At 38.7% G+C, this 24,831-nt stretch overlaps 2 protein-coding genes and 2 pseudogenes across 2 annotated transcripts; all 4 read right to left on the bottom strand.

Moving 5' to 3' along the window:
- Positions 1-200: 200 nt before the first annotated feature.
- LOC131012626 (pentatricopeptide repeat-containing protein At1g62930, chloroplastic-like) lies at positions 201-2,394 on the bottom strand (annotated as a pseudogene).
- A 946-nt stretch (positions 2,395-3,340) lies between these two features.
- LOC131012625 (uncharacterized) lies at positions 3,341-5,816 on the bottom strand. The gene is made up of 4 exons (XM_057940612.1): positions 5,672-5,816; positions 4,436-4,681; positions 4,143-4,350; positions 3,341-3,759 (listed from the first exon to the last, which is right to left on the bottom strand). Exons 2-4 carry the CDS (start codon positions 4,577-4,579, stop codon positions 3,665-3,667), a joined length of 447 nt encoding a protein of 148 aa, XP_057796595.1. The 5' UTR covers positions 4,580-4,681; positions 5,672-5,816; the 3' UTR covers positions 3,341-3,664.
- LOC131012623 (pentatricopeptide repeat-containing protein At1g12300, mitochondrial-like) lies at positions 5,260-7,243 on the bottom strand (annotated as a pseudogene).
- A 675-nt stretch (positions 7,244-7,918) lies between these two features.
- LOC131012624 (transcription initiation factor IIE subunit alpha-like) lies at positions 7,919-13,115 on the bottom strand. Its single transcript, XM_057940611.1, has 10 exons — positions 12,489-13,115; positions 12,278-12,400; positions 11,694-11,814; positions 10,969-11,094; positions 10,397-10,506; positions 10,122-10,305; positions 9,487-9,684; positions 8,765-8,995; positions 8,467-8,674; positions 7,919-8,376 (listed from the first exon to the last, which is right to left on the bottom strand). Exons 1-10 carry the CDS (start codon positions 12,512-12,514, stop codon positions 8,282-8,284), a joined length of 1,422 nt encoding a protein of 473 aa, XP_057796594.1. The 5' UTR covers positions 12,515-13,115; the 3' UTR covers positions 7,919-8,281.
- Positions 13,116-24,831: the final 11,716 nt, after the last annotated feature.

Genomic DNA, 24,831 nt, shown 5'->3' with positions numbered 1-24,831 from the left:
TAAAGAATTTTAAAATATATTAATATAAATATAAATTTCATACACAATAGTTGCTTTAATAAAATTATTACTAGAAAACTAATTGCTTAATTATTATTTCCGATGCTCAGTTTTCAATGATGACAATGAACCTCAGATGCCACAGGAGGTATTGGAGGGCCTCGAGTTCAAATCTCACTTAAAGATCGCCACACATCAACTGACAAGCTCAGACAAAACAGAGATCTTGATTTCAATCAAGATTTAACATACATAATTCTTACATTGTGAAACTAAATTAATGTAGCTCCAATTTGCACATACAACGAATGCAGAAGTTGCAAGTCAAGGTGCATAGCTGAGCAACTCCCAATCCAAGTAAACAATACCACCAACAATGCCTACTACTACAAAACAACATCACAACTACAAAATTGAAACATTTTAAATCATCATAACATAAAGATTAAATAAACAAATAAGCAATTGTATTTTCCCCTTAATAATCTATTGCAATAATTCTTTACCTTCAAACACAACATAAAACCTAACTAGAATAGAAGTCCTTTGGTATGAGTTTCTTAACCTTATTAAACAGAATGCTATCTTTACCTTCCCATTTCACAGCTTCAATCAACATCGAATATGCAGTTTTGTCAAGTGTGAATCCCCTTGAATCCATCTCTTCCAACACTGGCATTGCATCAACCATCTTGTTCATTTTGAGAAGACCTCGAACAAAAACATTGTATGTTACACTATTAGGCAAGCAACGGTTGCTTATTATTTGTGTCATCAAATCGTTAGCCTCCTCTATCTGCCCTACCTCACAAAGTGCACCGATAAGGATTGTATAAGTTATGATGTCAGGCTGCAAACCCTTGGATAGGAGGTCATGGAACAGATCTTTAGCCTCCTCAATCTGCCCTTCTTTGCAAAGTACACCAATGAGAATATTATATGTTATGACATCAGGCTGCAAACCTTTGGATGGGAGATCATGGAACAGATCTTTTGCTTCTCTGACTTTGTTGTCGTTGCACAATCCCTCAATGAGAATATTGGATGTTAACATGTCTGGAGCAATGCTTTTACCTTCCATGATGTGCAATATGGAAAATGCTTCAGTGATACGATGAGCACTGCACAGACCATCCAACAAGATATTGTAAGTCTTTACATTAGGAGACAATTCTAGAGATTGCATCTCTTCGAACAAATTCAAGTCGTCCTCGCATTTGCCTTCATGAAATAGCGCCTCTAGATACCCATTCATCATGCTAATGTAGCTTATGATATCGGGTTTGATTCCAGAATTCAATGCCAATTGGAAAATGCGTCCGGCTTCATCCATTTTTTCTTGCAAACAATATCCATTAATCAATGCACTGTATGTGACAATGTTGGGTTGAACATCAATCTCCTTCATAGATACCAACATATGCTCGGCCTCTTCCACCATTCCACCTCTGCACCAAGCATCCACGAAGATACTAAAGGTCCACACATGTGGGCATCTTTTTCAAAATGTCTTGAGCCTCGTCCATTCTTCTCATCTTGCACAACCCCTCGATTATTGAATTATATGTCACGACATTTGGTGAAATCCCCTTATTATCACCTAAAGTGGAGAAGAGTTGGAGAGCATCGTCCACCTTTCCTTCCTTGCATAGACCATCAATGACTGCACTGTAAGCATAGACATTGGGTTTGCAGCTCCCTTTTCCTTTCTCCAACGAGCAGAGCAAAGCAATCGCCTGTAGAATATCTCCAGCTTTGCATAACCCATAGTATTATACATATATTCATTAGGCTCGCACAGTTGCTAGGCCGACAGCTTCCCCAACACTTTCGCTGCCTCTGGGATCCTCCAACCAACAATAGAGTGGTGAAAGGTTACAACAGTAGGCTCGTACCCACGCTTGAAAAAAATGACTAAGATCGCAAACCCAAAATCAGGTCTTTTCTGTCGGCAGTAGCAATCAATCGCAATACTCAATATGTAGTGATCTACAGGAACATCCCTTTGAAGCATTTCGTCGATCAGATGAAGGGCAAGAGAGTATTGTTTCATCTTGACCACAGTGCTCAACAATTTAGTGAAAATAGAAGCATAAGGGCACGGCTGCGTCCTCACCATTTCTCGAAATAGAGCGACGGCATCGTTGGGCTCACGTATAGATCCAAAATCGAATCTGGGGTAGCCGGAAAAGTGCCTGACATTAACAAATTTGAATATGGGAACAAGAAATGGAGAACCAATGGCATGAGTAGATGATTTGAACGAGGAATCGAGCAAAACTCTTCCCGAGAACATGGCGGCCTGATTCGATCTCATGTTTGGGATAATTTAGTAGGGTTTCTCACTCTCTCAGTTCAATTTCTTGTAGGTTGGATTTGGGTTGGGTTTGCGTAGGTATTTTTATGCGTCTCATATAACTTGAAATAGCAAATGCGACTTCAAATTCCTACTATTAAACGTTTTTCAAGAATATCTTTGTACTATTGTTTACTATTTTAGTAAATTGTTATACTATTTCACAAAAGGAACTATGTAAACAGAAATTAGCAAGAAAAAATAATGAAAACATTAAGTTCAACATTCATTTTAAACTTTTAATAATTATATATATTTATATATGTATTTTTTGTGTTTAATGAAAGTTAATATTATGACATCAATATAATTAATTATAATGAGACTGTATGATAACTAAATAATATAAATATTGTTAAACATAAAACTTATAAAAGAATTACATAATCTACTAAGTTATATCTTCTTCTTCTTTTCTTTTTTTTAAGTATGAGATAGAAAAGCCAAATCTTTTGAGTTTATTCTTTTTCAGTTTTTCTTTCTATTCTATAAAAACACAACTCTTTATTTATTTATAAAATTTATCCAAAAAAAATCCCATAAACAAAACAAACACGATTCTCGTATTATAGGTATCAATTATTTTTCTTTAAAATAATCACATATCAATAAAATTGACAATATTATTTCTGAAAACATGAAAACAAAATTAGTACTCCCTCCGTCCCTGAAATAAGTTCCTCTTTTTCTTTTTTGGGACGTCCCAAATAGGTTCCTCTTTCTTTCTTTCCATTTTTGCATTTTTGGACAACTACCCCACCACTAATAATACTTTATTTATTCTTACTTTTCACTTTTTCACCACTCCCAATACTAATTATAATACTTTTTCACCTTTTCACCACTCCCAATACTAATTATAACATATTTTTCTCCACTATCAATACACTTTACCACCTTTCCTTAAAACCCGTGCCGTCCCGAAAGAGGAACTTACTTTGGGAACGGAGGGAGTATATATCAAAACTAAAAATGTGAGAAAAATACAAATAAATTCCTTTTTTAATAGCGTAACTCAGCTATCGCATCATCCTTTTGTATACACTTTCTTGATGCAAAAGGTAGTATGATATATCACCAAAAAAAGTGGCAAAAACAAAACAAACAAGGTAAATTCTTTCTTTGTAGGAGAGTATCAGTTTTTTCAATACGAATATCTTGGTCATCTTCGCTGTACCTCCAGCGACGCATCATTAGCAACCGAATAATTTGAACCGAATGGGTCGGAAAATTAGGCCATTCCAGTTGGGAAATGAAGCCTGCAACGTAGAGAAGCTCGTTGAACTGCAAAGGCTGGCGTATCGGTCCTCACCCGTCCTCCCAGTCGTTTTCATCCTCGTCATCTTGAGTAGCTTTTGCTTCTACGTTCAAGTCGTGAACTTTAAATTGATCGGAAGTGTTACCTGTAAAGGCATAATATTCATCTATATGACATCACCTTCTCTTTCAAAATAACTCTCAAAAGAAAGTACTCCCTCCGTCCACTAATTCAAGACCTAGGAGGCAAAACACAGGTTTTAAGAAAAAGTATACTTTTATTAGTTGGGTGGAGAAAGGGACCCACAAAATGTATTGTTTATTGGTTGAGTGGAGAAAGGGACCCACAAAGTATATTGTTTATTAGTTGAGTGGAGAAAAAGTATATTGTTTAATGGGACCCACCAATTAAAATATGAATAAAAACTTACTAAAAATAGATAGGCCTTGAGTTGGTGGACGGACCAAAAAGGAAAGTAGACCTTGAATTAGTGGACGGAAGGAGTAATATAAAGTGTTAGGATTTTACCAGTAGATGGCCCCTCCTCCCATTCAATATCATCTCCTTCAAGTTCATCTTCACGTTTCGACTTCATGCCTACTTGGCGCTCAGATGGAGCATTGAAGACTTCAGTGATGATGACATCATTAGGTGATTCTGCTTCTTTCTTGATTTTTTCTTCTTTTTCATGATGGAGCTTAAGTAAAGCAGCATAATACGCTCTGGCATATTCATCCTATAAAACAAGATGATAGAACATAATCACCAGAAGAAAAGGTGGACAAACTACAATTTCATAGCCAACGGTAAGATCACAAAACCTGTATATTCTTTTTGTCCTCATCGAAAGCTGCAGACTTCTTGTCATCGATAATCTCCAAAGCTACTGAACTACCACCCATCTTCGCCTCTTGATTGGTCTCTCCACGTTGCTCTTGTGTAAGATTCATTCCTTGCTTGATCATCCATGGAGGCAAAACTTTCACAGGCAAAACTTTTGTAAGAAACTATAGCTGCATAAGCTGCCGCCATTGATTTGTTGAGAAGAGCAACGATTTAAACTAGAGCTGCATAAGATGTTTCAAGAGAGAGAACATCAAAATGGATGAACTTGAAAAGTTACACAACAGAAATAAATAAACAATAGTTGAATAATATTTGTAAAATGATGATTGCATACAAAATTATGAAAAATTAAGTTGGGGTAGAGGAACTTATTTTTCTTAAATTTTATTTTTGCAGCTTGTAAGCTGTTTGTGAACTTATTTTACCAAACAATTTGAAGGAGTTCCAGATGAGATTTGTCTCTCTGGATCTGCTGCTTCTTTGCTATCTCCATCAATATTGCTGTTGGTTGTCAAGTCGTGCTTACCAAACAGGAGGCAGTTAAAAACTATTGACAAGTGAAAAACAATTAATACGCAGATAGAGCTCAGCAGTAACGTCTCTCTCTCTCCCATTAAAATCCCTTCTATCACTTGTTCTTTTTCATACTGTTTCTCGCAGCAGTTCTTGTTCAAGCCTCAAGGTGATGTTTTTTCTATGTTTCTTTTTTTCTCCCCAAGAAAACTAATTGCTTAATTATTATTTTCGATGCTCAGTTTTCAATGATGACAATGAACCTCAGATACCACAGGAGGTATTGGAGGGCCTCAAGTTCACATCTCACTTAAAGATCGCCACACATCAACTTACAAGCTCAGACAAAACAGAGATCTTGATTTCAATCAAGATTTAACATACATAATTCTTACATTGTGAAACTAAATTAATGTAGCTCCAATTTGCACATACAACGAATGCAGAAGTTGCAAGTCAAGGTGCATAGCTCAGCAACTCCCATTCCAAGTAAACAACAATGCCTACTACTACAAAACAACATCACAACTACAAAATTGAAACATTTTAAATCATCATGACATAAAGATTAAATAAACAAATAAACAATTGTATTTTCCCCTTAATAATCTATTGCAATAATTCTTGACCTTCAAACACAACATAAAACCTAACTAGAATAGAAGTCCTTTGGTATGAGTTTCTTATGCTATCTTTACCTTCCCATTTCACAGCTTCAATCAACATCGAATATGCAGTTTTGTCAAGTCAAGTGTGAATCCCCTTGAATCCATCTCTTCCAACACTGGCATTGCATCAACCATCTTGTTCATTTTGAGAAGACCTCGAACAAAAACATTGTATGTTACACTATCAGGCAAGCAACGGTTGCTTACCATTTGCGTCATCAAATCCTTAGCCTCCTCTATCTGCCCTTCCTCACAAAGTGCACCGATAAGGATTGTATAAGTTATGACGTCAGGCTGCAAACCCCTTGGATAGGAGGTCATGGAACAGATCTTTAGCCTCCTCAATCTGCCCTTCTTTGCAAAGTACACCAATGAGAATATTATATGTTATGACATCAGGCTGCAAACCTTTGGATGGGAGATCATGGAACAGATCTTTTGCTTCTCTGACTTTGTTGTCGTTGCACAATCCCTCAATGAGAATATTGGATGTTACCATGTCTGGAGCAATGCTTTTATCTTCCATGATGTGCAATATGGAAAATGCTTCAGTGATACGATGAGCACTGCACAGACCATCCAACAAGATATTGTAAGTCTTTACATTAGGAGACAATTCCAGAGATTGCATCTCTTCGAACAAATTCAAGCCGTCCTCGCATTTGCCTTCATGAAATAGCGCCTCTAGATACCCATTCATCATGCTAATGTAGCTTATGATATCGGGTTTGATTCCAGAATTCAATGCCAATTGGAAAATGCGTCCGGCTTCATCCATTTTTTCTTGCAAACAATATCCATTAATCAATGCACTGTATGTGACAATGTTGGGTTGAACATCAATCTCCTTCATAGATACCAACATATGCTCGGCCTCTTCCACCATTCCACCTCTACACCAACCTTTCCTTCCTTGCATAGACCATCAATGACTGCACTGCAAGCATAGACATTGGGTTTGCAGCTCCCTTTTCCTTTTTCCAACGAGCAAAGCAAATCAATCGCCTGTAGAATATCTCCAGCTTTGCATAACCCATAGTATTATACATATATTCATTAGGCTCGCACAGTTGCTAGGCCGACAGCTTCCCCAACACTTTCGCTGCCTCTGGGATCCTTCCAACCAACAATAGACCTTTGAGTAGAGTGGTGAAAGGTTACAACAGTAGGCTCGTACCCACGCTTGAAAAAAATGCCCAAGATCGCAAACCCAAAATCAGGTCGTTTCTGTCGGCAGTAGCAATCAATCGCAATACTCAATATGTAGTGATCTACAGGAACATCCCTTTGAAGCATTTCGTCGATCAGATGAAGGGCAAGAGAGTATTGTTTCATCTTGACCACAGTACTCAACAATTTACTGAAAAAAACAGAAGCATAAGGGCACGGCTGCGTCCTCACCATTTCTCGAAATAGAGCGACGGCATCGTTGGGCTCACGTATAGATCCAAAATCGAATCTGGGGTAGCCGGAAAAGTGTGTGACATTAACAAATGTGAATCTGGGAACAAGAAAAGGAGAAGCAATGGCATGAGTAGATGAATTGAACGAGGAATCGAGCAAAACTCTTCCCGAGAACATGGCGGCCTGATTCGATCTCATTTTTGGGATAATTTAGTAGGGTTTCTCACTCTCTCAGTCCAATTTCATGTAGGTTGGATTTGGGTTGGGTTTGCGTAGGTATTTTATGCGTCTCATATAACTTGAAATAGCAAATGCGACTTCAAACTCCTACTATTAAACGTTTTTCAATAATATCTTTGTACTATTGTTTATTTTAGTAAATTGTTATACAATTTCACAAAAGGAGCTATGTAAACTGAAATTAGCAAGAAATAATAATGAAAACATTAAGTTCAACATTCATTTTAAACTTTTAATAATTATATATATTTATATATGTATTTTTTGTTTTTAATCAAAGTTAATATTATGACATTAATATAATTAATTATAATGAGACTGTATGATAACTAAATAATATAAATATTGTTAAACATAAAACTTATAAAATAATTACATAATCTACTAAGTTATATCTTCTTCTTCTTTTCTTTTTTTTTGAAGTATGAGATGGAAAAGCCAAATCTTTTGATTTTATTCTTTTTCAGTTTTTCATTCTATTCTATAAAAAACCCAACTCTTTATTTATTTATAAAATTTATCAAAAAAAATCCCATAAACAAAACAAACACGATTCTCGTATTATAGGTATCAATTATTTTTCTTTTAAATAATCACATATCAATAAAATTGACAATATTATTTCTGAAAACATGAAAGTAAAATTAGTATATATCAAAACTAAAAATGTGAGAAAAATACAAATAAATTCCTTTTTTAACAGCGTAACTCAGCTATCGCATCATCCTTTTGTATACACTTTCTTGATGCAAAAAGAAGTATGATATATCACCAAAAGAAGTGGCAAAAACAAAACAAACAAAGGTAAATTCTTTCTTTGTAGGAGAGTATCAGTTTTTTCAATACGAATATCTTGGTCTTCTTCGCTGTACCTCCAGCAACGCATCATTAGCAACCGTGAACCGAATGGGTCGGAAAATTAGGCCATTCCAGTTGGGAAATGAAGCCTGCAACGGAGAGAAGCTCGTTGAACTGCAAAGGCTGGCTTATCGGTCCTCACCCGTCCTCCCAGTCGTTTTCATCCTCGTCATCTTGAGTAGCTTCTGCTTCTACGTTCAAGTCGTGAACTTTAAATTGATCGGAAGTGTTACCTGTAAAGGCATAATATTCATCTATATGACATCGCCATCGCTTTCAAAATAATCCTCAAAAGAAAGTAATATAAAGTGTTACGATTTTACCAGTAGATGGCCCCTCCTCCCATTCAATATCATCTCCTTCAAGTTCATCTTCACGTTTCGACTTCATGCCTACTTGGCGCTCAGATGGAGCATTGAAGACTTCACTGATGATGGCATCATTAGGTGATTCTGCTTCTTTCTTGATTTTTTCTTCTTTTTCATGATGGAGCTTAAGTAAAGCAGCATAATACGCTCTGGCATATTCATCCTATAAAACAAGACGATAGAAAATAATCACTAGAAGAAAGGGAGGTGGACAAACTAGAATTTCCATAACCAACGGTAAGATCACAAAAACCTGTATATTCTTTTTGTCCTCGTCTAAAGCTGCAGACTTCTTGTCATCGATAATCTCCAAAGCTACTGAACTACCACCCATCTTTGCCTCTTGACTGGTCTCTCCACGTTGCTCTTTTGTAAGATTCATTCCTTGCTTGATCATCCATGGAGGCAAAACTTTCATAGGTGTACTTGTGTTGATTGATTTAACATCACCTTTGTCGTCGGTACCAGAAAATGCAACTTCAACCTGCCATCTCAAACTTTAAGGTCTCAGAGAAGCGACAATAATGAGGAACAATATGATCACAGATTCCAGATTAGTTATTTCAAAATCGAGAATGACAAAGCAATATCCTCAGTCACTGCTCCCCATAAACCATACAGCCAATAGCCATTTGGATTAAAATATTAAAATCCAGTTCCCAGAAATACATCTCTTGCAGCTCTATGTCTCACATGAGAATCCAAATTATTAGTAAGGTTATGCAGTGTAATCCACGCAGATAGACAAACACATAATGAATGAGAATAGATCTGTATTCAATGCAAGGTCAAGTAATCAAGAAATCACATATGAAGACAAAAAATAAGATATTCCAACATTTCATTTATTTTCCAGTGATCGTAGTCTCTGACTGGTCATCAATGTTAATTCAAACTCCTAAGTCCCATGTAATGTAGAGTGAAAGAAAAATTAAAACTTAAATGTAAATCAAAAGAAGGCTTTGAACTAGTGACCTTAGTCTCCCCAACATAAGGCATTGCAGTTCCACCAAAACCTCCATGCATAGATTTATTAGGGTCGTTAGCATTATGATCTCCATTTGCAGCTTGTTGAGCAGCCATTCGAAGTAGCCAGGCTTGAAGACCTTCAAGTTCAGGTACAGGCAAATCCTTAACTCTCCCGAGTTGATCTATTAGTGGTTTCAGCTGTACCTGTACCACAGAAAACATCCACAATGTGGTAGCAAGAAAAAATAAACCGGCGGCGGCGGCCGGGGGGGGGAGGGGGGGGGGGGTTATTTAAGAAAAAACTATTAGTTTCTAACGTATAAATACAATCAGAAGAGACCTCAAATTGGTAGTGTAAAATATACTTGAAACCTATCTGGTAAGGATATGATTCATATGAATAGGTGCTCACATTCAGAGTGTAAATCCTTCAGAGACTTGATTGAGCAAATTGGCCCATGGTTCTTTTAACCTTATTTTCTTTCAGTTTTATGATAAGCAGTGTGTGTGCGGCGAGAAAGAGAGGGGGGGGGGGGTATATAATAGGGAAAAAAGCAATTATGGAAAGAAAAAAAAATACAGTACAAAAGGATGAGGGTTGAGTAGTACCAACTGAATCAATATATGGATTAAAAACAAACCTCCATCTTTGTCAGCATGTCCTTTAATTTATCAAGGCGACGTCTACTTGCATTATCATCTCCATCTCCCATTTCTTGAGCAGCCAGCTTATCACTCTCAGCCACAAGGATCCCATTGCAGCTTTCACAGTGGAAGTACTCATCATATGGGGAGATCAACCGGAGTGCATCGAGGGCATTATATCTGGAGTTCATGACACAAAAGAAATCAAAGTCTCGAAGATTCAAGAATCGAGGGCAAGAGATAAACTGAAACAATTGTATGAATCAAGTACCTTTTGTTGCAGTTAGGGCATATATATTCCTGAACTGTGTTTTTGCTCTCCAGTTCATCCTTCAACTTCTTCTTCATGCGATGTAATCTGTATCTGACAACATCATATATCTACAAGGAATTTCAAAATGAACAGTTCATTTTAATGCATGTAATCACATCTTTCCAATTGCAGCAGCAATGATGTCACAGTAAATATAGCAACACAAAGAGATAAAAGAAAATCCTCCAAGAGCTGTACTAGCAATCAATCAAGATAGCAGCATACATATTGAAACTACCTTGTTCAAAGGAACAATACGACTCTACATCTTCATTGCACAATGATACAAAACAGGCTCAACTTGGTTCAGAGTTATATCACTTCTTAGGAACTTCTTGAAATACTTTCCACGAGAATACAACAGACTATGTAGCTATTTGCTATCAGAATAAAGCACCCCACACCCCTCCCAAGAGAGAGAGAGAACAATGTCTTACGATGTGTTCTATAAATTTGAAATGTTTTAATGGTTATTGGTCCACTTCATGTCAAACTTCAGCTTTTACCAGAGGCAGCATTGGAAAAGTTACCTGTGAATAATCTAGGCAACAATATGACTGAGTGTGCACTTTTTGCTTCTCATCGTCTCTTCCATTTTTCTGACCATCCATTGTGGCAGCCACTGCAGCACTGAACATCTTTGCACTTTTGGAGGTCTGCAGAAGATAAATAATATCATTGAGGCAGCAATAGATACCTAACACTAACCACTGAGTTATTCAGGTAAACTAAAGCTGGAAACTCGCATATCCAAAGGATAATCATGAGTATGGACCATCCCTGAAAGCAATAGAAAGTTAGACCAACTTCAAAATCGACAATGATTTATCCAACATATGTGATGAGTTTAAGCCTGTTCGTCAACCAAAAATTCTACTTTGCATTGAACCCACATTTTGTGTTATCTTTGAAGTGAACAAACTGATATCAAATGGATATAATGAAGGGGGAGACCCTAGCCAAGTAATAAGCAACTGATGGACTTCCATTTACGGGTACCTCATCAAATGAATTAATTTCTATAAAGACACATAATTATCATATAGATGTCTATATTATGTGAATGGGTGTAGGATCACATTTACGTACTTCTAATCACTGGAAAAGCATTTATCTGGAATGAGTATCTTGAAAATCGCATATAGAACCACTGAATGCAACTCAGCAATCACAGAGGTGAAACAAACTGCTATAAGATAACAGTAATGAAAGGAATCAGAGATTCAGGCCATAATGCTGAACCAGCAGAATGAACCTCCTTGCGGTGGTCACGAGTGACCAGTTTTTCTTCTTCGAAGAATCTCAGAGTCCGACGGAGTTGCTTCGTGTGAAGTTTCAAGTCCCTAGCCAAATCTTCTTCCTTAGTCCACTGACGTCTAGAACAAAATCAAATGTAAAGTGATAATACATTTAACTTTTAGCCTGACGATTGTTGTAAAGTACTTAGACAATGAAAACCATAACTTGTCATGTACCTCAAACAAAACGTTCTCATGCAGCATAACAATTCTTTCAACAAATACTTTGTTTTTCATGAGTCTCCATAGACATGAAAATAGTTCTCTAGTAAGTTTGGATAAAAAGTGGTGTTCAAGAGAAATTTGTCATTTCATCTTTAATATTTAAACATAAACATGATCATTCTCCAGTGTATTCTCATTCATTAAACAAGTGGTGCCCCCATCCCCTGCATATTTAAGAGATAGAATGAGAAAATTTCCCCCAACACTGCACGGACCTCAAATGATGCACCAAACAAGTACTATTATATCCATGAAATCATATATGAAATTCTCTAACTTCAGCAGAACTCAAAGGAAAATAAGTAGCTCATTATACCTAGTAAGAGCATCAAGAATGACCACAGCAATTCCTCTGTTATCACTTCTCCCAGGCCTCTGCTGGTTTTCACCTTTTGTCGTTATATCATCATAGAACGCTCGGGCTGCAAGTCTCACCAGGCTATTTGCAAAAGATTGAACGAATGCTAATCAACAACACCAAAGAAACAAAACCTACTATCACAGATAGTGGAGGGTCATTGCATTACCGATTGAATGGGTCGATGCTAGCCATTTAATGGTCAAAGATAAATCGAAAACTTGCTAATCGACTAAGAATCCCACAGCCACAAATTCAGAGTTGCATTCACAAAAAAATCAGCTGTTCGCTCTTCACGCCAAAAATCAGCTGAAATAGTTTGCGAGTTTCAAACCTCCATACCCGCAATACAGCAGCGACGCCAAACGAGAGCTCTTCTTCAGCTGAACCGTCGGAAAACTCAAATTGAACTCGACCAGACCACGCTAATCAATACTATGACTTTGTCCGATTAAAACTATTGATTTCTAAAGTTTTCAATTAGTCCAAAACAGTAAACTTCGGCGGTGTAGATGAATCAGCACACAGAGGATGCTCGAACCCTCCGAAAATGATTTTTTTTTTTTTTTTTTTTTTTGCAAGTGATTGATGGCTACGAGAATAAGGCTACCGGTTCCGAATAAGACGGCGTATATCAATGGCTGCGGCTCAGGATTCCAAATAGGACGTCGTGGATCAATGGATGCCGCTTCGGATTTGGGGATTTAGGGATTTGGATTTGGCGGAATTAGAATTCCTTCGATGGTGCGATCTGCGATCGCTGGTGGAAATTTGGGAGTTTAATGCGGAAAATACAATTAGGGATAATTACGTCATTATATATATAATTGTTCTCGTGGTGAAATTACATATATACCCTCATGAGATTCGTGGCCTATTTTGTATTGGGCTTAGCTCGGCTAGATTCATTTATGATTTGAGTTCATTTTTTATTTTTATTTGGATTTAATAGCTAATTAATCTCAACATTTCGACCTTATTGCACTGGAAAAGCATAAATATTTGGAAATTGAAATACATTAAATTCAATAATTACTATAAAAGAAATTAATTCAACAAAAAAATAAATTGTGAACATAATGAACAAACTTTATACCACAAATTATTAGTTAATTTACAATCCAATCTGAAGTCACGGCAAAGTGAATTACAATCTACTAGAATAAGAATCCATCTTAATCAAGTAGATAATACAAGAAAGGATATAAATATCTTCTATTGAGCTAATGGACAAACAAGTATTTACTCATTTATTTTATCAATCTATCAAACATTATGATTCACAGATCTTTTACTCAAACTGACAACAATATTATTCAATAATGACATTTCGCAATTGATGAGTTGGTGTCGAACGCAATTTCTTCATCATCTATTTATAAAAGTATTGGAGTTGAACGTCAAGGAAATAATAGATGAGAATAGGCATGTCAGTGGGTGGATATCTGGATCATAATTAGAACCGTTCATACCTGTTGAACTATAAAGTAATAGTTTTGGTTCTGATTTTAGATCCGACCCGCTCAGACCCATAACCTAATCGGTCTAGATCCAATTCGACCTGTTTGTTTCGGGTCCAATCCGACCCGCCCCATAAACCTTTTTTTGTGTTTCTTTTTGTTTTTTTATTTGGAGTCTATTTTTTTATTTATTTATTATAATTTCGAGCCCGATCCGATCTGACCGTAAACATTTTTTGTTTTTAATTCGAGTTTGATACGACCTGATCCATACAAATGCATTTCATTTTAACAAATTCTTGTATGTTTGCCACCCCCCTTCTCCCCTCAAGACAATTTTTTTTTTTAGTTTTTCACAAATATGATTTTTTGACAGCTGCCCCCAACCCTCACCCACCCCAAGCCAAAAAAAAAAAATTGTTTTTTCACAAATTTGATTTTTTAACCGCCCCCCTCCCCCCACCCACACTCCTACCCCCCTAAGCCAATTTTTTTATTGTTATTTTTTCACAAATCTGATTTAATCAAAATCTGATATATATATATATATATATATATATATATATATATATATACTCCCTCCGTCCCTAAAATATCTTCCTCTTTTTCCATTTTGGGACGTCCCTCAAATAACTTCATCTTTCTTTCTTTCCATTTTTGGAAACCTACCCCACCACTAATAATACTTTATTTATTCTTACTTTTCACTTTTCACCACTCTCAATACTAATTATAACACTTTTCACAACTTTCAATAATAATTATATCACTTTTTTCTCCATTATCAATACACTTTACAACTTTTTATTAAAACTCGTGCCGTCCCCAAAGAGGAAGCCATTTCAGGGACGGAGGGAGTATATATTTCTTTAGCATGGGGGTGGGTGGGGGGGAGAGGGGGCAGCAATACAAAAAATAGATTTGTGAAAAAATAATAAAATAAAATAAAATAAATTAGCTTGAGGGGTGGGGGTGGGTGGGTTGGGGTGTGGGGGTGGGGGGCAGCAATCAAAAAATCAGATTTGTGAAAAAATAAAAAAAAATTGGCTTGGGGGAAGGGGACAGCAGTCAAAAAATCAGATTTATGAAAAAAAATAAAAATTTGGCTTGAGGGGGTGGGGGATGTGGCAGTGGTCAAAAAATCAGATTTGTGAAAAAATAATTTTTATTTTTTTTTTGGCTTGGGTTGGGGGGTGGCGTGGGGGGTGGGGCAGTGGTCAAAAAATCATATTTGTTAAAAAAAATGGCTTGGGGGGATTGTTGGTGGGGGGGTGGGTGGGGGGTGGGGTGGAGTGGGTCAGACCCATGGGCTTTTTTGAATTTGGTAATGGGTATTATTAGATCCATGGGTATTATCATATACATGGGTAATTAATCTACCCAAACCATTTTATTTTATAACTTAATAGTCCGGTCCGGTGCTGATCCAATAAGCAATGGGTAGGTTTTGGATCCAAAACCGTAATAATTTTAACAGTTCTAGTCCGGATAATACCCACCCACTGACATCCCTACCACAAAGTATACTCCAAGACCTTGTTTGGCTAAGCTTATTTTAAAGAGCTTATAAGATGTTTCAAGAGCTTATAAGTTGTAGTTTCTTAAGGGGTTATAAGTTATAGAGAAAAAAAAATTGTTAGAGAGATATAAAATATATTTAGAGAGATAAAATCGAACAGAAATAAACTTGAATTATTTAAGATGAAAATAATAAATTATAATTGAAAAATATTTAAAAAATAATTGTTGCATGTAAGATTATAAAAAAAATAAGTTGGGTTAGATAAACTTATTTTTTAAGGAGTTTATAAGTTCTTGGAGCTTATAAGCTGTTTGGAAGCTTATTTTGCTAAACAGTTTAAAGGAGCTTATAAGCTCCTAAACAACTTATAAGCTTGTTTTGAAGAGCTTATAAGCTCAGCCAAACACCCTCTTAATCATCTTTCTATCTTCATGCTTTTGATCGTGTAACACCCTAATCTAACTAAAGTATAAATTATAAATTTGAATAAATATTTTAATGCGGAAAATCATAAAGTGAATAATTTTATTCATTTTAAAACAAATTCCAAAGTAAATAAACTGATAAGTAAAATGCTCAAATAAAACTTGAATTTTAAAAGCTTCTAGACATGGCATAAACATAAAGTACTAATATTATAACTTGAAAAGTTGGATATGACATGCAAATAGTTTAGGATCCAAGACTTATGCTACACCAAAAATATTGGATACTAAACTAAGTTGAAAAGAACATGGTTTGATATGCTAGACTTATACTATACAAAATATTAGATACTACATATATTTCAAAATGACATTATTGTTCAAAATATGACTAGATGTGTCCATTCGATTCTCCACTGTGTCTCCAACTTCAATTTTCTGAAAATGTTAAATATTTTGGGATGAGTATACGAAGATTATGTGGTGTTAAGCTGCTAACAACACGTATTATACATTCTTAAAATGAAAGTCAAACTTTGAAATTGTTAAGAGGTATTTGGGCCTATGATAAGATATGATAAATGGGCTTCAAAAATATAAAACCTCTACCCATTAAATTAAGGAAAAGTTTATATATAGCCCAACATAAAAAGTATACTACAAATAATTCATTTAGGCCCAACTTAAAGTAATAATCCTATGAGAATATAAATTTCTATAATTATTGATTAAATCTATTATTATTAAAATGCGATTTTATTAAAAAAGGAAAAAGGAAAAAAGTACAAAGAAACCCTTGAAAGCACAAAAAAGCAGACTAAGGGCCGAGCCTCATTAAAACCTTTTCATGGAAAACCCCGTGGGAAAAACCAGAAAATGAAAAAGAGTGCCCGTCTAACGACAAAAACCACGACCAGAAGAGCGGAAAGGAAAGTTTCTGAAACTCCGGCCTAACCATCGTCCCAAAACAATCCCGGCTCAAACCAGTCACAACCGAAACAAGAAAACGCAAAACAACAAAGACGATGGCCGGTAAGACGCCGTCGCCATCATCCAACAAAAAGAAAAAATAGGTGAACCTCAGCCGGTTAGACGCCGTCGCTGAGTAAACCAAAAAAGACCACAAAAAAGTGAGACAAAGGCCGGTAAGACGCCGTCGCCCATGTCCCCAAAAACGCCAAGTGAGAAGAGAATTTGGCCGGTTATACGTCGTCGCCAAATCTCTCACCATCATCCAAAGGAACCTCAAGCCAGAGAGCCGAGGAGTCGCCGACCGCCGGAGACTACACACGAGACCGAACAGCAGCCTGCTGGAAATCAACTTAGAGCCAACCCAACAGATCATGAGACAGACGAGACAGAGGCCGGTAAGACGCCGTCGCCCCTGTCTCGGAAGACGGCAGAAAAGAAGAGAAATTGGCCGGTTATACGCCGTCGCCAAAGCTCCTTCCCGCGCCCAAAGAGAACCCAAAAAAGAAAGCCAGGACCGAAGCCCTCCATGAAGATACATCCAAGCATCAACCAAACGAAGACCGGAGACACCCCCGCCGAGCAGAAACCACTCCAAACCGCCCCAAGTCATCAAGTCTTCATACGAACGCGACTATGAGTCGCCATATCTAAAGACACCGCAATCTTAATATCCTCAATAGCAAAGGGCCACCACCCTTCGATCCGGGCATGATTAGCCATAATATCCGCCGCACTGTTTCCTTCTCTATAAATATGCGAGATCTGAAGTCGGAAATTTGAAAGCCAATTTAAAGTCTGTTTCCAGATCGGTAGAAAACGCCAGGGGACATTCAGAGAACGTGAGTGCAGAAGCTGGACAACATAAGACGAGTCTGCTTCAATCCAAAGCCAGTGCCAACCACGAGAATTCGCAATTCGAACGGCATGCATGACCGCTAAAAGCTCCGCTTCAAAAGCAAACCCCGAACCCCCTTTATAGTGATAGCAACCGCGAACCGCACCCCAGTTATCACGAAAAACACCGCCCGCAGCAATGCTCCCAGGTTTCCCAAGCGCCGAACCGTCAGTATTGACTTTAATCCACTGCCCCGCCGGAGGCCACCAGTGTACCTCAATCATCATAGGGGGCGGAACAGCGCGCATAGCAACGCCAATCCGCCTAAGCACCAAATAATCCTGCCAGGAGTTATGAGAACGCCCAAGCTTAGGGAAATTGGAATCCATCTCCTTAAACGCAACTTTAAGGAACCCAAGAATCATATTCGAGTGGAAACTGGCATCATTAAAAGTCACTTGATTGCGGCAATCCCAAATTTTCCAAATGAAATTAATCACCCCAGCTTTCCAATAGGACCGAACCAACGGACTGAAATCCGTGTTCCATGCAGCAGCCAACATGCTATGAATATCCAAGCAGTCCAGCATGTGCGATTTGGCAAACCAATCAAAGAAAACCACCCAAATCTGCCGAATAACACTGCAATTCCAGAATAAGTGGTCAATAGACTCCTCAGCCAACCCACACATCACACATCTATTGGGGCCGTGCATGCCCCTTTTGATCAGACCATCCATAGTCGGCATCTTCAAATGCAGAATCCGCCAGGCGATAAGAGATCTTCTGTCCGGAATAAAACGCTCCCAAATCCAAGTTCCGCAAAGGACTTTGGGAAAATGCGGAGACTGCGCAACATAGGCAAGAGAGGCCGAAACCTCCCCACTAACAGAAGGTTTCCAGAAGCGAGTGTCACTTTCCTCCCCAATCGGAAGCAACAAAATATCCACCACAAGATCAGGAAACTGAATAACAAAATCTGGAGTGAAATGCCAAACGCCATCATAGAAGTAATCACTCACAGCTTGCTGCAGGAAGTCTCTCATAAAAGGTGGAATGTGAAGCTTGTCCGCCAACTTGTAACCTAGCCAATCGTCATGCCAGAAATAAATGTGTTCTCCAGTGCCAATATAGGAATAAGAATCCATCACCAAGGAGTTCACATGCTCCCTCACGCCAGTCCAGAAAGGCGAAGAAGCCAAGAACATCTTGGCATAGCCAAAATTTGACAAGTAGCGAGTAGCCAGGACCGAAGGGGCGAAATCTCGGCCTTGCACAAGCCTCCAGGCCATCTTCATCAAGAAGCTTCTATTCATAGCCGAGAAAGACCTAACCCCGAGGCCACCCTCCGCCCGAGAAGCGCAAACCCTAGACCAGCTCACCGGGCACGAAGGCTTTTTGTCCACATGTCCCGACCAAATAAAGTTGCGGCACTTCCTATCCAGGTTATAGATGAGGAATTTAGGCCATCTATATATCATCATAGAGTGCGTCACCGAGCTTTGGATCACAGAGCGAACCAAGCAAATTCTGCCTGCCATAGATAAGTGTAGCCCCTTCCAACTTGAAAACTTATTGACAATCTTATCATAAATACCAATCAAGTAAGAAGCACGCATGCGACCAGAGAAAATCGGGACACCCAAATAGGTAACCGGCAAAGATCTCATCGCAAAGCCAAGCTCACTAATCACACGATTCTTCATAACGCAAGAAACGCCCTTCCCGAAGAAAACGTGAGACTTAGCAGGGTTACAAATTTGTCCCGAAATATCACCATAGAGATCCAAGATTTCTTTGATTTTGCGAGCGTTTTTCATCGACGCCTTACAGAAAATCAAGATGTCATCAGCATAAAGCAAATGAGTAGGAAAAGTGGCCTTTCTGCTGAAATCCATGGAAGTAATGTGACGAGTAGTCACACAATTGAGAAATAAGTGACTCAAAACATCCTCAGCAATTCCAAAGAAAATAGGAGAGAGAGGATCACCCTGCCTAACCCCCCTAGAACAAGCGAAGTAGCCACTCAACTGCCCGTTGTAAAGAATGGAAATCCGGGCAGAGCTGAAGATAATGGAAATCCATTCAATGAACTTTCCATGAAAACCGTTAACCCTGAGCACATTCAGAATAAAGTCCCAGCGCATAGTATCAAAGGCTTTGCGAATATCCACTTTGCACGCCATATTCGAGCGTTTTCCGGTGCGATTCATGCAGCTAAAACCTTCAGAGCCAAGCATGATACAGTCATGAATCGAGCGACCTCCAATAAACCCAAATTGGTTTGGCGACACCCCAACAGCCGCCACTTCCCCCAATCTGGTAGCGAGGATTTTGGAGATAATTTTAAAGAAGAAATTTGACAGAATGATAGGTCTCAAATCAGCCACCGTCTCCACCACATCCTTTTTTGGGATCAAAATTAAAATGCTAGCATTGCAACCTGCAGGCAGATAAGAGTTGAGAAAGAAAGCACGCACCGCAGAAAGAATATCCAGTCGTATAATGCTCCAACAGCTCTGAAAAAACTTCCCAGAAAACCCATCCGGGCCTGGCGAGCTATTCGCATCCAAGCTAAAAACCGCAGCCATAATCTCCTCATCATCAGGTATATGCGTGAGCTTCCCATTCTGATCCTCAGACACAAATTGATCAATAATACCTTCCAGCATATCCCAATTCACGTTACTGGGACTTTCTTCTTTAAAAAGAGAGGAAAAGAAATCAATAATATGCTGCTGAATATTTCCCCTATCATACGAGACAACATCGCCAATCTTCAAGTGCTCAATCCTATGACTTTGCTTTCGAAAGCGAATAGCACGATGGAAAAAAGAAGTATTCCGGTCTCCATCAGAAAGCCAGTGCGCACGACTTTTTTGTTGCAAAAGACAGTTCTTCCTGGCAAGCAAAGAAGACAACCGAGCTTGATGACTGACCTCCTCCTCAAAAAGCATATCTGTGTAACCGTGGTCAGAAATCCTGTTCTGCACGTCGAGCAAGGAGACTTGCTCCGAATTAATCTGCATGTCCACCTGCCCAAACACATCTTTATTCCACGCCCTGAGATCATTTCTGAGACGACGGAGCTTGAACATGATTTTAAAAATAGGACAACGAACGTCAGTCGCAGCATCCCAAGAAGACGCCACTCGCTCAAGAAAGTTAGGGTGAGAAGTCCACATATTCAAGAATTTGAAGCGTCTCCCATTACCCATCTCATCGCTGCATTGGAAAATCAAGGGAGAGTGATCAGAGGTAAGCCTTGGGAGCGCATGGGTGTTAACCGAAGCCCACAAATTCGCAAAACCAAGAGAGAAAAACGCCATGTCCAATCTAGACTCCACATGCCGAGGAAGTAATCTCCGACCAGACCAAGTAAAACGAATGCCAGAAGAAGGCGATTCAATCATATCTGAAGCCTCAATGAAGTCGCAAAACTCGCTGCAAGAACTTCTCAAAGGCGCCGCCGAGCTACGTCGCTCATGAGCTCCCTTAACGGCATTGAAATCTCCAATAAACACCGTGTTCCCATCAACAAAAGAAAGAAGGTTCGTCCACAAAGCACGTCGAGAAATGTGATCATTCGCACCATGCACAACAGCAACTCTGAAAAAGTAGGTTTGCCAAACACAATCGGCAATAATGACTTGATCCGAGGAGAGCAGAATCGTGGTCTGTACAGCCGGACTAGTGAGCAACCAAATGTTCGATCTCCGAGGTTGTCGACAATTTTGATGACGAGGGACCAAATTAATCGATCTCCAATAGCTCTGGCGAACTTTCTGAAGGCTTTTCTTAGGCTCAATAATGCCTACAAGTAAAGGCAAAAAGGAACGACAATGTTCCTTAAGAAGAGATTTAGAATCGTCCGAAAAGCCTCGGACATTCCAAACCAAAAAATTCATAAGAGTTATTGATTGATTCTGGGCTGAGAAGACCCCAGCTCCGCTTCCTTATCCCACCGTTTGTTTGCTACGTTGTCCATAGCCTGCAAACTCTCCGACTCTTGATAATCAACAATATAATCACGTGGTTGATGCCCAGCATCAACTGCCTTCCGGAGACGATTTTTGATACTTTCTTGCTGAAGAAGAAGAGATTTATTATGATTGCGCGCATTCTGATCATTCTTGGGAGGACGCCCTCTGCCACGTTTAGGTAAGCTTGATCCTGAAACCTCATGCTTAAACCTCTCCACTTTAATATCATTTTCTATAGCGAGAATTTTCTTTTCCTTGCTTGTTTGGTCAGCCGAAAGATGAGCATGAGTGCTCTGCGCAGTCTGCTGAATAATGGTCTCTCGATCCCTCCCCTGTCTCTCCTCCTGAGGAGAAACTTGAGTGAAGCCTGCTGCCGCATTCTCCGTAACGTCCCCCCATGGTTCGTTAATTTGCTCCACCTGAAGAGAAGGGTGGTATGAGCCTGCTGCCACCTTCTTCGAGACGTCCTCCAACTGTTCTATCCTTTGGTCCCCATCAACCTGCATAATAGAGCCGTCTGCCGTCATTAAATTGACGTCCCCCAGCTGTTTGTTGAAAAGTTCCACCGAAAGAGGCTGCTGAGCATGGATGGCAGCGATTTCCGAACCCTTCTCTTGCTGTTGAGACCTCATTCCTTGATTATTATTATTTTCATCCGAAGCAGTGTTCATGTCGATGTCCCCAGCTGTGTTCTTAGGAATGGTATCCTGATGTTAATCTCCAAAGCTTCATGAATCGAGGAATTTTCAAGGATGGCGAATCTGTTAACATCCTGAGACCCCCGTTGATTATGCTTAGTCCCCGAACTCCTGTTACACTCCAAAAGATCCGGCCCTGTAAACTCCTTAGGCGAAGCAACACTCGCTTCCTTAGCTCCATCTTCGGACTCCGAATCAGAAGCCACCTCTCCATCGAGAGGCTGCTTACTCGTGGCCTCCACAACAGCCTGCCATTCCGGGCCTCTAAAGTTCTTCGCCTCAGGTTCAACAGTTTTCCCTGCTTTTCCTCGCCGACACTTGTCCGGCGAGTGACCAGTTATCTTACATTTAGTGCAATATAAAGGAATATATTCATAACTGAATTCAATGTTAAAAAAATACTCGCCTCCATCGATCGTCATGAATTCCGGGAGAGGTTGAGAGAGATCAATTTCCACTAAAATACGAGCAAAGTGAGCTACTTCATCATCAATGGACGTACCATCAATCTTCAACGGTTGTCCCAACCATCGACCTATGCCCGAAAGAACCTCCGGGTGCCAGAACTCCACCGGCAGGTAATAGACTCTCACCCAAACTTGAGCCAAAGAGGACGATTCTTTATAGGGGTTAAAAAAGCGAACCCAATCACGAAGACGTATCGAACCGGCAGGAAGATCCCAGATCACATGACGTTTAGCGGTAGCCTTATCTTCCTTGTTGAGGAACTTTAAAGTATAGAACCCTCTTCCCATCGGCATGAGAAACCAAGGAGATTTGATCGCCCACAACGATTGTAATTCCGCCTTGAGTTCTCTAGTGGTTCTAGGTTTTACACCCTTATTCATCATGAAACGAACAATAAGCGCGTGTTGGAATTTTGACGCCTGAAAATTCTGGATTTCGCGGGGAACTTTGAGCACGCCATGTCCTCCTTGAGCAAAGGGTTGAAGCGCGTGGAATTTATGTGCCGGTAAGTCCGGCTTCCTGATCCGTTGGGGTGCCGTGACATGGGCATAAGAGGACACCGTTCCAACAGCTTTTGCGGTAGAAGAGGAAGAACCAAGCAGCGGCTGTTGATTCTTCAGCGCTGAAACACTCGGCAAACTAGGGTTAGCATTGGAGGTTGGTAAAACTGGGCCAGCAACGTCAGTAGAGGCTTTGATGAAGTTGTTCGAAACTTGGGGTAAATTAAGACCACCCCTGTCGAGCGAGGGCTGCTGAAATTCACCGGAAGACATGATCGGAGAGGGATTAACGGTGGAAAGTTAGGGTTAGGGCACGCTTGGTGGAGAGGAACGACATCTGCTTTTTTCCTCGTAAAAAAAAAGTCTAATTATTGATTAAATCTATAGTTCCAAATCTTATATCTAATTAGGGGCACGACTAGACAATTTATAATTGAACAATATAATAAAATTTTCAATGACTTCAAAGAAAATAATTAAAATTCAAATAATTCCATGAAAAATAAATTTCAAATAAATAAATTGGCTTCGAGCTATCACAGATTGTATTCCTTATTTATTTATTCCTTTATGCTTATAACCGAAATAACACTATGTTGTAAAATAAACAATATATATTTATAAAAATACAAGGAATATTGTAATTATTAAAGAAGACAAAACCAAATAAAATCGGTATTATATATAGTTAATAAATTAATACCAACACATATATAGTTGTGAGGGCCAAATTCAATAAGTTATATACTTTCAAAATTAATTTGAAAAAAGTACTCTATTTTGTTCCTACATTTTATTTTTATTTTACTTTTTCAGAGGGAAAAGGTAATACTTCCAAATCAAAGTGAACAATATTTAAGAGAAAGCCAAATCATCACATCCCAAGAGGGAAAAAAACAAAACAAAACATTTTTTATATCGAATAATTGCATGAAGTCGACTTCTCTGGTGGCAAATTAAAATAAAAAAGTGAAAATGACAATTATACTTTTTTTTTTGAAGAAATTATAATTAAACTTTGATGTATAACGACTTCCGGAATTTCGTTCAAACCGTAGACTCTGTTGACTTGTTAGTCGATGCTTGAATATCGCATCGATTTTATTTTATTTTTTGAGGGGGACATCAATTTTCATATTTGAAGAATTCCAATTCTGGTTGTTTGATTGAGCTTACAAGTTACAAACTCTTTAAAATAATTTAGTGTCAATTTAGTTCAAGTGGAAAAATAAAAAAGGAATAGAATCAAATAAAAATGAGAAATGCGAGTAATAATTATTATTTTTATTTAGTGTTTGATTTAATAATGAAAATGAATCACTAATAAGGGTAAGGTGTAAATTCGGGTATTCGTGGCTATCCTACCTGCAAAATGCGGATACCCGCAGGATAAAATCGTCTGAAATCCCCACCCTCACCCGTCCCGCCTATATGCTGCGGATACCCGAATACCCGCAGCAGGTATTCGCTGCGGGTATGAGGGTACCCTCATTTCCCGCAAGTTCTTGATTACTTTTAATTTTGATGGGTTTTTTTTTCGCTGAAGGGTATTTTGTCCGGTCGGAGGGTATTCTTGTCCCGCAATGTGCGGGTATCCTCTTTACCCGCGGGTATTTTGTCCCTCATTTTAGAAAAAAAATTGAAAATAT

Source organism: Salvia miltiorrhiza, chromosome 2, assembly GCF_028751815.1.
Source record: "Salvia miltiorrhiza cultivar Shanhuang (shh) chromosome 2, IMPLAD_Smil_shh, whole genome shotgun sequence".
Lineage (NCBI taxonomy): Eukaryota > Viridiplantae > Streptophyta > Magnoliopsida > Lamiales > Lamiaceae > Salvia > Salvia miltiorrhiza.
This window is presented reverse-complemented; position numbering and strand designations above follow the sequence as displayed.